Source organism: Peromyscus californicus, unplaced genomic scaffold, assembly GCF_007827085.1.
Source record: "Peromyscus californicus insignis strain IS unplaced genomic scaffold, ASM782708v3 Scaffold_23__1_contigs__length_62951481, whole genome shotgun sequence".
Taxonomy (NCBI): Eukaryota; Metazoa; Chordata; class Mammalia; order Rodentia; family Cricetidae; genus Peromyscus; species Peromyscus californicus.
In genome coordinates this window covers 21,064,668-21,077,300 of record NW_026294534.1, presented here as the reverse complement: position 1 = coordinate 21,077,300, position 12,633 = coordinate 21,064,668, and the positions used below count along the sequence as shown (strand labels likewise).

Below are 12,633 nucleotides of genomic sequence, written 5' to 3'. Positions count from 1 at the left end.
TGAATGCTGTTGATTGTTTGGTTTTCTGTCATTCAATGTTGCATTAAAACAACATTTTCCCCATAACTATGAATGGCCTCTCCCTTAAAATCTGGCAGATATAAATGCAACACAGCAATATTTTGAAAGTAAAACCTTCCCCCAAACCCCACTAGGTTTTCAGATGAAGTTGCATACTAGTCAGCTGCACACAGCAATGCGCAACAGTGTTGATCGTTGGAGAGAAGAGTAACCAGTTAATATATTTTCTCACCTTTCTTCTGTTGACTTAAGTGATGATGATTCCTACAAACCACTTGATCTGATTATTTTTCTTTATTTTCATTAAGGCAGATTCATTTACTTCATCCTTGATTCACGGAATGTACAATTCTAAATAATATTGTTTGCATTCTTATTGTTGTTCTGAAATTTTTTCTCAGTAAAAATTTTTCTCCCCGCCCCCAACTATAAGGTCATTGTAAGAAGTTACTATGTCTTGATTTGAATTCTCAGAACCTAGACCATGGTTTGATCTTGATAGGAATGCCAATAGATGTCCTTTGAAGAAAAATAGTTTTGAATAAATTAAGGGTAGGGTACTGATTATGGAATTACAACTATACCTTTACAAACTCTAAATTTGAATTTCTTATTTTAGGGAACTGATAAATTACCTTAGTAACCTCCTTACACTTTGCAGAGTTGAAGATCTCTTCAATGAACCAGTATGTTGGACTGGCAGTCTTTGAGATTAGCTGCAATGCCATGCAGAAGTCACATAGATGCACTTATTCACATCATTTCCATTCTCATAGATCCTGAGAAGAAGGCAGGCTGGTTTAGGAATTAAAAACTAAAAGTTAGGAATAACAGTCTGTGACTGGAGAGATGGCTCAGTGGTAAGAGTACTTGCTGCTCTTCAGAGAACCTGGGACCACTCAGAATCATCTGTAACTCCAGTTCCAAGGGATCTGATGCCCTCTTCTGACCTCCACAAGCATCAGGCACACACATGGTATACTTTCATGCATGTAAGCAAAACACTCATACACATAAAATAAAAGTAAACTGATCTTTAAAAAAGTAATCTTGGATTGGGACCTAGAAGAAGTCATTTCATAAACTGTACTAAATATTTAGTATGTAAAATTCTAGCTGTCTCTATCTGATTAGCCATGTGAAAACAAGTCACATTTGCATAATCAAAAGAGAAAACCCAGCCCTATTATGTTGTCTTTTGAATTATGTAACCTGGTATCCCTAGTATGGTTTTCTGCTCTGGTTTGCATATTGCCAAGGTCCAATATACTTGCAGACCATGAAGAGAATTTAAAGTTCATCCTAAGGTAGTTTCCTTTCATTTGAAAATTTTGGAGAAGGAGGTTCTTGATCTTACAAAATCTCTTATTTATTGTTTGCCTAGGGAAGTCAATAGTTTTGAGATCTGACCAACAGGATATCCATTGTGCTTATCAAGAATTTGCAAGGCTCCTATGAGCTTGGTGTGTTGTGACAGTGTGTATTTATTAAATGCTTTACAGTGTATTTTCAGAGTTTTTGACTTAAAATAATTATATTGATGTGTATACATTTAAGTAGCCAAAGGTAAGAAAATTGTATAAACAATAATATTATAAAGACTCTGAGATTAAAACTGAAATACGGTTTACAAAGGAAATTGAAATACTATTTACAAAATTCAAAGATAAACATCCAAATACATTCAGGAATTGACATCAAGGGATTATAATTTTAATTATCTTTCCTTTTCCTGATGATGGTTATGATAAAAGTGAATGAAGTGGGGCTGGAGAGATGACTCAGTTGTTGAGAGCACTGGCTGCTTTTGCAGAGGACCTGAGTTTATTTCCCTGCACCCACGTGGTGACCCCTAACCACCTGTAATTCCAGGGGATCCTATGCCTTCTTCTGGCCTCCATGGACACCAAAGATGCACATGGTGCACAAACATACATGCAGGCAAAGCACCTACACACATAAAGTAAGGTTTTTGTAGTTTAAACAGTGATTGAAGTAACACATGGTATTTATATAACATTTAATTATCTAAAAGATTTCTTTTAAATATACATACATATATATATATATATGTATGTATATATATTATCCCATTTTTGCCTTCGAAGAACATGTTTAAGAATGAGAAAACAGAACCTCAGTCAAATGACTCATTTAATGTCAGAGTTACCTAGATGTGACTGGGTGACTTCATCCTAAAGTCCTTTTAGTGGTATGATTGCTCATTGCACTTTGAAACTAATACCAATATGGTATAAAAACAAGCATTCTTTGGAGATAGAAAAGAAAAATATGAAATATATTTAAATGTAATACCCTTTCAACGAAACGGAATAATAACAGTTTAGAATTTCTCCAACTTTACAAAACTCTATTTAACTTATAATCTATAGATAGTGGTCCTGTGTTTGATCAGTCCTGGCTTGTGATATCTGTGGCCTGATGTGTGTTCAATTCCATTGCTTTACTTTATATTTTAAGACAGGGTGTCATGTAGCTCTGCCTGGCCTCAAACTCATTATTTTGCTAAGGATGGCTTTTAACTTCTGATCTTCCAGACTCTCTCCCTCCCCAGGGCTTGAATAACAGATGTGTGCTAACACACACAAACTCAGTCTATATAGTACTAGGGATTAAGACCAGGACTTCACGCTTCATGAATGCTTGGCAAGTATTACTACATAACTGAATCTCAAGACCCCAATTCCATTATTAATGATATAACACATGAAAGCATCAAATAACTAATAGTATTGCCTTTGTCTCCACCATTTTCTGAGGTTTACCAACTTTTAACAATACTCCTTATGTTTTAATTGGAACTTGATTCTTAAATATTCCTGCTTAAAAAGGAACATTTGTCTCCAGATGATAAATTGGAATTTTTTTCCTTATATTATTCTCACAGAGTGAGGTGTGTGTTTGTGTATGTAAATGTGTGTGATAACAGGGATTGAAGCCAAGGCCTCACCTGTGTTGAGCAACTGCTCTTGTCATTAGCTGCACCCCAGTGCCTGACTGCATTATCTCTAGGTTTGGTGAGGATGATTCATAAGTTGAGTACATTTGAGTGGTTGCTTGCTTTCCCCTTGAATTATTTTTTTTCTTATAACCTTCTCTCAACTGTGTCCATAACAGCTGTCCTCATTCTCACTTCCTGATCAACTGACAGGATATGTGTCATAGTTGATGGCAATGGTGAGGGACACACAGATGATGTCTGCTTTCATATCCTCTTCTTTAGATTCTGTAAATTATGTACAGTCACCCTGTGGCTGGCAAACACTAAGTGACAATATGAGACTGAACTGAAATGGGATTATTATTGGTTGGAGCTGGATTCCTGAGTTCAAATTCTGAATCCACCATTTTCTGGCTTGTATGACCTCAGACAAGACATTCATGACAAGCGGTCTTTCATATGCAAATTGGAGTAATCTGTTGTGATATATTTGATTACACTGTGTGAAGATGTGTCACTGTGATTGATTTAATAAAAAGCTAAACAGCCAATAGCTAGGCAGGAGTTACAGCAAGGACTTCTGGACAGAGAGAGCTCTAGGGAGAAGAAAGGCAGAGTCACCAGCCAGATGGAGAGGAAGCAAGATAGGCATTACAGAGTAAAGGTAACTGAGCCACGTGAAAGAATGTTAATTAATAAAAACGAGTTAATTTAAGTTATAAGAGCTAGCTAAAAACAAGACTAAGCTATCAACCAAGCTTCCATAATTAATAATAAGTTTCTGTGTCATGATTTGGGACCTGGCTGTCGGGACAGAGAAAGACTGGCTACAGTAATCCTATTCCACTTGGGAGATCTGTCATAAAGGCTGAATGATTAGCTCTCAAGAGGCTTGCACCTTCACCTATAATCACACAGTAAACAGGTCTTATTTTTGCCTTCTACTCACATAGTTTCCAAGTTTCTTATCATTAACAAAATAATGACTCAGTAGCTTTCAAAATCCTGTCTTCTGCCGGGCGGTGGTGGCTCACGCCTTTAATCCCAGCACTCGGGAGGCAGAGGCCGGCGGATCTCTGTGAGTTCGAGGCCAGCCTGGGCTACCAAGTGAGTTCCAGGAAAGTCGCAAAGCTACACAGAGAAACCCTGTCTCGAAAAACCAAAAAAAAAAAAAAAAAAATCCTGTCTTCTGTTTCTGGGGGTGAGGTCTGCTGGTGTTGGAGGAGCTGTCAGCCATTTCTCTTCAGACCTGTGTTCCTCTTTGATTTTCCTTGTGGCCTTTCCCACAGGGAGCCACAGGAGAAGAGCTGTTGAGAACCACAGCTTTTATCAGAGAAATAAAGGGTTTTTCAGAAGTTTCTGTCTGTGGCTCTTTGGCTAGACCAGTGTCTTACCATGCAAGTGTTCAAGAGTGTCAACAGAGCAGCATGACTTCCAGCATTTATGACCAGGATGTTGAGGAAAGCAGTTGGCTGGCATTGGTTACCGGTGTTTGACATATCAGATCATAAAAATTTTATCTGACACACACACATATACAAAAAAAAGGTAGAAGATGTACCAAGATTGCAAGTATATTTACATTGAAGCACAAATGCTTTGATTCTGTTTCCATAGAACTATTTACTAAAGTAAATGACCTATTCCACCCTCCCACAGAACAGTAGCAATAAACTTCGAAGACCCTAAAATAATTTCCACTTCCTTTCATGTTGCTCATTATTTTCTTTCCTTTCCTAGTTTTGTGTGTGCATATGTGGATGGTTGTGTGCATGAGTGTGCAAGCCTGTATGTATGCAAGTGTGAGTGCATTGAATTTATGCCTGCATGTGGAAACCAGTGGTCAATCATGTGTTATTCCTAAGGAGCTGTCTACCTTGTTTCACTAGACAGGGTTCCTCAATGGACTCTGGAACTCACTATTTTAAGGCCAGCTAGCCAGAGATCTGCATGAATCTGCCTCCTGAGCAAATTAATAATGTGTGACACTTTTAGGTGGGTTCTAGACATTAAACTCAAATCCTCACACTTGGAAAGCAAGTGTTTTATCAACTGATCTATCTTCCCAGCCTCTTCTCTTTTCCTTGAAGAATCGCCTGGTAGTTTCCTAAAGAATGTATTCCAGACTTCTAGTAGTGCTGACCAGGAGGGTCATCTGTGGATCTGGGAAGGACCTACTTGTCCTGTGGGTCTGAGAAGGCAGGCAGACAGGCAGTTGGGACACCAAGCCATCTGCTGGAAGATGTTAACATGGCAGGTTCTTCTTGTCTCAGGCATAGAACCTGGTCAAGTGAGGAAATGAGAATGGAGATGGTGGGGGTCATTCAAAGGGCAGGCAAAGTCAAAGAGCATGCCCAGCTCTCTCTACAGAGCAAGCAGAGAAAGGGGAAGAGGGCAATAACTTAGACTCCACTGGCATTCGCTTCAAATATTTATTGAAGCATGCTGGTACATGGTAAAAATATACAAATCTATACTTATGATCTCTCAAGTATAGATCTCTAATTACTTCTCTTACAAATCAATTGTTTTATTTTGTGTATTCAAGGATCCTGGATTTTTTTTCTTTTTCTATATAGTGCATGAATTGAGCAATGCTTCAATAATAACTGAGATTAAATATTACAGCCTGCCTCCCTTTTCTGTCTCCTCTAAACATTAAGATCCACTGATTCTCATAGGAGATCTGTGCATAGCCAGAACATTTACCCTCAGGCTGCTTCATGTACTCCCCTGCTCCCTATCTCTGATGAAGGCTCAACTGGTTTCTTTATCTAAAGGGCGTCTATTAAAATGGAAGGAAGGAAACCTAATAGTTTTTAGATCTCCCTGTGTTTTGTGTTTTGGATATTTAAAACTTGATTTATTGTATAATCTCCAGCCTTTGTTTTTTGACATTTCACAAGTGTATTCTCAATATTTGCTTAGCATTTGTAACATCTCCAGCTACTCTCTTATAGTTCCTTCAGATATTCATACATTGTTAGCAAGCAAAAATGCATTGGTACAAATGTATCCCTGTGTCTATTCATTCGCGCTCCCACCCTAGGTGGGGGAATGCTGTGTATTCTTATCAATTACCCTTTCATGAGCAATAAATTACTTTGAACAGAGCTCAAGCCCCTTGTGGGAGTGTGAGCATTTGATGTCCATATAAAATCTTTTAATGCCTTTATCATTTCCTGTAATGTATGGATTTACAAAAGCCTGTGGGGACTTGGTATTTATTGAAAATGGAAATTGGCATGAGAAGTCAGTAATAAAGTAAATTAATATATGATCTATTTTACGAAGACCATTTTAAATATAATTTAATACAACACACACACACACACACACACATACACACATGTAACCTCTGATATTCTATTCTGGAAAGGCTCTCTCCACCTGTGATGTGATACATATAAAATCAGTGACTTTATTGTAATTTTGTGAAATATAATTCTTGCTCCTTTTTTGAATACTTATTTTAGGATTTTTAAAAATGATTTCTAATTGCTCACATAGAAATTAGCCCATCCTTTTCAACTGCATTGGAAAGCTTGTAGTATCTTAAACTCTTTATTAAAGGCTGCCTTCCCCCTTTAAGTTGACATATTTAGCAGAAAATAGTCATGTTTAGGAGAGTCAGGCTATTATAATTTTTGATTTATCTCAGTGGCAAACCTTGTTCATATGTTCCCATGGCACGGAGTCATTTTCATAACTCACGGTCCTCTGTTTGCATCCTTATGTAAAAGAATTCCTGAAGTACAAGCCTCTTTGTACCTTTTTAAATATATTTGTGGGAGGATTGAGAATTTGTTTATGTTCATAAAACATAGCATTAGTTATGCTTGCCTCTAACAATGCTCACTGATTTGGGTTTTCACTTAAATGTGAATAATGACATGTAGCTCTGTTCAAAATTGATGACAAGGGGAAGGACAGGCTAGACTGTGAGGGGCTCATCCTTCACTTGATGCTTTCCTAAAGGCTGGTTCTGATAAGAGAGACAGTTCTTGCTAGTCCAAAATTTCATTCTAAAGACCCTGTTGGCCTCCAGCCTCTTCCAGTGAAGACTGGGCCTTGGTATTGTAACTGTTTCCCTCTTTGTTCTTATGTTGGACTGCCCTTTGGAATCCAGGAGATCATCTCATCCTGCCATCTCCTGCTTGGTAGGCACTCACACCTGACCTTCATCTTGTGGTGCTTGCCTAGGACTTCAATCCACACTAAATGTAACAATGAGATGGGAGAACAGTCTCTACTATGGCTTTCCTTTTCCTGGAAGTGCATGAGCACTCCCTAAAGTTAGTGAAGAGCCATATCTATGTGTTCTCTGAAGAGATGTCATTATCACTGCTCAGTTATTTTGATGATTTGTTTCATCTGTCAGTCTTGATAGTACAATACATACTCCCCTGACAGAGCATTATGGGGGACAGAGAATGAATAGAATGGAGACTTCCCCGTATTAAAATGTGGTAAGTTGGTAAGTTACCAAAAAGTACTATGCAAACCAGCAGTTTCATACGTAAACCAAGCAGGGAGTTGGAACTTTGAGAAATTAGTCCCCTCCACCCTCATTCACATATGCTGAAAAATCTCATGTACACTCTATGTTTTCTCCCAAGGTGTAAGGCAGGTTGCAATCCTCACTGACTATGAGATAGCCGTTAAACAGGATAACTTACAGCTACTTGTCTCAGTTCTTTCCTCAGACCCTCAGATTCTAATGGAATTTGGGAGTTCTCACATTCATGTTTTCATTTGTTCAGCAATATGTAGGTGCATCCCCCCTGGAAGTTCCGTTTTTTGCTAGGCCGACTTTTGGAAGATAACCCCTTAAGCAGATCTTATAATCATGCTGTATTGACAGTGTTTCAGCTCGGATTTCTTTTGAGCTGGTGTGGAGTCACCATTGCGATCTGATGTGTGAGCCCTAGCTGCAGGCTGCGTTCTGATGTCCTCTTCAATTTTCCAGGAGCCGACAACGGTGAAGTTCTTCCCGACTCTATCCCTTCTGCCCCCGGAACACTGCCTCATTTCATAGAGGAGCCTGAAGATGCCTACATCATCAAGAGCAATCCGATTGCACTCAGATGCAAAGCCAGGCCAGCCATGCAGATTTTCTTCAAGTGCAATGGCGAGTGGGTCCATCAGAATGAGCATGTCTCGGAGGAAAGTCTGGACGAGAGCTCAGGTAAGGGGTGAAGCAAGCAGAAGAGAGGCACCCAACCGAGGAACCTCCTCAGATCCTCACCTTGTTACTTAAGTGGCTCAGAGCAGGGGCTTAAGAAACCTGCCATCCCCTTATGTGGATAAAGTTAGCAGGACATCATCTTAGGCATCTAAGACAAATGATCTCATCTTTCAGTGACCTGGCAGCTCCCTTTGTTGTTTATTCCAGTGTAGTTCAGAGCCATTTTTCATGTTCTGCATAACTTCAAACATTCTATGAAGGTAATATTCCCATTAGAAATAAAACCAGACAGTTGCTGTTTCCATTTTACAAATTCTAAATAATTTTGAGACAAATATTAAATCTTTCATCAAAGCCACTTTAAGCAGTGTAATTTCAATCACTTTTATCTTTCCTCCTGGATGTTGCTCTAATGCCCTTATTCTCCACAGCTGGTGGTTTCTGAATTATTTTTCTGAAGCTGTTTTGATTATTCAATATTGATATACCCAGGACTAGAGCAAAGCATTCTGATGGGCTTTCAATATGAGTAGATTTTTAGGATCATCTTTATTAGTATGGCTAATTTTGCTGATAAATGATGAGAATATGACCACACTCAGCTAAGGTTTACCGAGTACTCAAGCTATGGGGCCTTGTCTAGAGAGGCATTATTTCAGTATTTACAATCATTTATTGGGGTACATAAGATTATTGACTTCTAACAGATAAGGAATTGGAGGCTCAAAGAGATCTTAAATGTGCATTAAGTGTTTGTACTAGGTCTCAGTATAATATTTTTTGATAAGAACATTCAAGTATTTTTAAAAGTTTAGATTTATTTATTTTATTTAATTTGAATGTTTTATGTACAAGTATGTATGCATACCATGTATATGCTGGTTACCCTAGTAGATCAGAAGAGGGCATCAGATCCTCTGAAACTGTGGATGTTGAGAACCAAACTGGGGTCCTCTGCAAGAGCGATAAGTAATATTAACCACTGAGCTACCTCTCTAGCACACTATCAGAGATTTCTTTTGCCTGCTCTTGAGACTCTTTTCTACCGATTGGGTTGCCTTATCCGGCCTCGGTATGCTGGCTTTTGCCTTGTCTTATTTTATCCTGTTTTATGGTGTTTGGTTGTTGTCTCTTGGAGGCCTGCTCTTTTCTGAAAGGCAATGGAGGGGCATGGATCTGGGGAAGAGAGTAGGTGAGGGAAGGTGCTAGAAAGAGTGGAAGGAGAAAATTGTGGTTGGGATGTACTGTATGAGAGAAGAATCTATTTTCAATAGTAATAAAAAATAAATTAATGAATAAAAATTAAGCATACATTTTTTGAAAAGTTGGTTTTATATTTCTGCATATGACAAAAAGTCATATATGCTTTTGAACTTTATTTCTTCTTCAAACAAGTTTAAGCTTGTACTGACCCTATATTATTCTTTTTTATGAGTCCTGATTTGGTCAGTTAACCAGATATTAGATTTTGAGTAAGTCAGAAAGCCTTGGTATAATTAGAAAATTTCAAATGAGCTCATTGTGTTAAATGTAATGCTGGTAGTCAGTCCATCTTAAATCTTTCAGAATATTTAGTGATAGTAAAGATACAGCTCAGATGGGTGTTCTGTAAACTCATGGAAAGGACAAGACAAATATTCTAACAAATACAGTATAAATGAAGTTTAAATGTTTTAAGAGAGGTATGTAGCATTATGGATTCATGGAATCCCACTGGGAATTTTATGGAAGGGACATTACTGATCCAGATAGGCATCACTGATGATGTACTCTGTAAAAGTATGAAGCATCTCTATGCTGTAAAGGTCATTATCATTAGCCAATGGACAAAAGCTTAATGTATACACAGTAAGAAACTTAGTTTGTTTGATATGTAATTTCCTAGTGTAGGAGAATGGCAGCAGATCAAGAATGCGATCAGTGAGGTAGAAGGCCTCAAAGGCCATTGGATGAGATCTGCACTTGTGTAGATGTGTTAGTGGTCATGATTATGTTGCAGTGCAGGCGTGTAGTGACTAGAATGTGCTTTTCAGGACTAATCCTGCAGAAAGGTTGGAAATGTCAAGGAAAAGTGAAAATGAGGAAATTTGGAGACCTAGATAACTTGAGGAAGGAAAGAGAAGTCAGAGTTTTAAGTAGGAACTGGATGCCCAGTATAAGAAGCACTATAGTAGCTATGAATTTAGGAATATTTAATAACATAGGACATCAGAGCTGATTGGATAAATAAATGAATGGAGACAGATTAATATCAATTAACCTTTTGCTAGGAGAGTGGTATAATTAATCCAAATTACATTGACAGGGAGAATAATCCAGAGATGGTTGTTGGGACAAGCACAATTTGAAATCCAGTAAAGAGATAGAGGTTTGAGTGTTGACAGAGTTCAGAGGCACATGGGTACATTTGGCAATTATCAGTAAAGAATGAAGGTATAGAGATGGAGGAGTTGTCAAGGAAAAAGTCTGTGTGAATAAGAAAAGCAACTCGGATCTAGGAGCTTGTCATCAGAAGCCAGAGGGAGGAGAGTCCTATCTGACAGAGAATTAACTGGAGTATGCAGAGTTCCCAGGTAAAAGAGGAGGTTGCTCAAAATGATCTTCAGGAAATACTCTGTCAATACTGGAAAAGGACAAGAGTGAAAACATGCATGCACACATACACACACACACACACACACACACACACACACACACACGAGAGAGAGAGAGAGAGAGAGAGAGAGAGAGAGAGAGAGAGAGAGAGAGAGAGAGAGAGAGAGGGAGAGAGAGAAAGGTAGGGGAGGGAATGAAGGAAGAAGGAGGAATTATTCTCATGCAATTAACTTAATTAACTTGGGATAAAGGTATTAAAAGTGCAAAATTCTGGCTGGTGCAGAATGTGTTGCACATTCTTACTCTTTCGGGATTCGATGAGAGTAGAAGGTGAACACTGCCTGCCTTGGATGTATGTCTCAAGACCATGGCATGCTTGGTGGAATTCTGGAATGTAATAGAGGAACAGTGGGACATCTCAGGAATCATGTAACAGGTTTATACTTAAATGTCTGGGACCAAGAGGTCCAGGTTGTTTGTGACATAATTAGATGTAAATGCTGTGTTCATTTCCACCATATTCTTCAACACTATGAGCAATTTCCCCTACACATTCATATGTTCTTCTAATAAAAATTTTTACAAGTTCTCTTTATGATATTAGGGTGAGTTCCATACACGAGTTATACTTTTCCATCATGAATCTGCTCAGGGTTTTGACCACCAAGTGTAAAGCATCATATTTTCTGCTGGGATTTGGTACTCCTGACCCTTTCTATTATCTCTTTGAGAGCCATTTCTTATTCTACGTCAAGTCTCTTATATTCTTAGTCAAAATTTCTAGAATTGTGAGTATAGTTTCCTTGAAACAAAGATTTATCATAATCAAAGTTATGGGAAAAATATACTTGTTTCCTAATTTGAATTCCCAAACTTCAGATGTATAAGGCCTTATTAGATAAACTTGCTGGTAATGGTTGAGACAGAGACAATATAGACCTTGTTTAGAATGAGAATTTTGCAGGAGAACACTAACATATGGGAACATTAACAGAAGTACACCCAGCATATAAATGGTGGCCTACAAATGTCAGTGGATTATGAAACATTGTTATGTCCGATGAGACCTCAAATGCCATCATCCCAATGGGGCTGTATGACACATTCTAAGGTATCCATTCCCTACATTGGATAAACTGCTCCAAATGTAAGAAGAATGTTGTCAAATGATCAGCCATTTTTATACCACTGCTTGGAAATCTTATATCTATCCTCATTTAACAGCCCTTTGGTAAATATAGCAAGCTGATTTAATAATACATCCTTTTGTAATTTCACAGCATTCTGTTTCGTTATTATTTCCTGCCTTTCAATTTTGCTAGAATTGCTAAGCTACTCCTTGTCTTGTAGAAAGCATCATTGATGTTGATTGTTGATTATGTTTTCTTCTAAATAAAAATCTGTCTTCTCATTCTTTCTTTAGGCCCATAAAAGTTGTATATTTCAGAGCTATCATGCAGAACAAAAATTCATAATTGACAAAATCAGGAGAGATTACATATGCTAGTTATTTTAATGCCATTGGAAAGGAATTTAAATCTTAACAGTTACTTCTTTGAAAGAAATTTAATAAGCACAATCTTTTTGTCCAAGTCATTTTGGTTGAATCAATAGGAAATAACTATTGCTCTTTAAATATTTTTCCTGTGTTGTTAATGAAAATTGCCATTTGCCGCACCCTGTGATTCTGTTTCCTCAGTTCTGTATTAATACTAGGATGGTGTGAACAGCTGCAAGAAGCATGTAGATATTTATCCCAAATCAATACATTAGTACAATTAAGCTTAGAAACAAAATAGCCAAGGTATTGAAAAGTAGAAGATGCAATAACTCTCTGGGGTTCTCCTCAAGAAGTAGATGCTGTGGC

The 12,633-nt window shown here is 37.9% G+C and overlaps 1 protein-coding gene across 1 annotated transcript in view; it reads left to right on the top strand.

The window, feature by feature from the left end:
• Unc5d (unc-5 netrin receptor D) overlaps positions 1-12,633 on the top strand; it is a 553,430-nt gene that overhangs the window by 310,005 nt on the left and 230,792 nt on the right. The window contains 1 exon segment of the mRNA XM_052751943.1: positions 7,953-8,171. Coding sequence (XP_052607903.1) covers positions 7,953-8,171 — 219 coding nt within the window.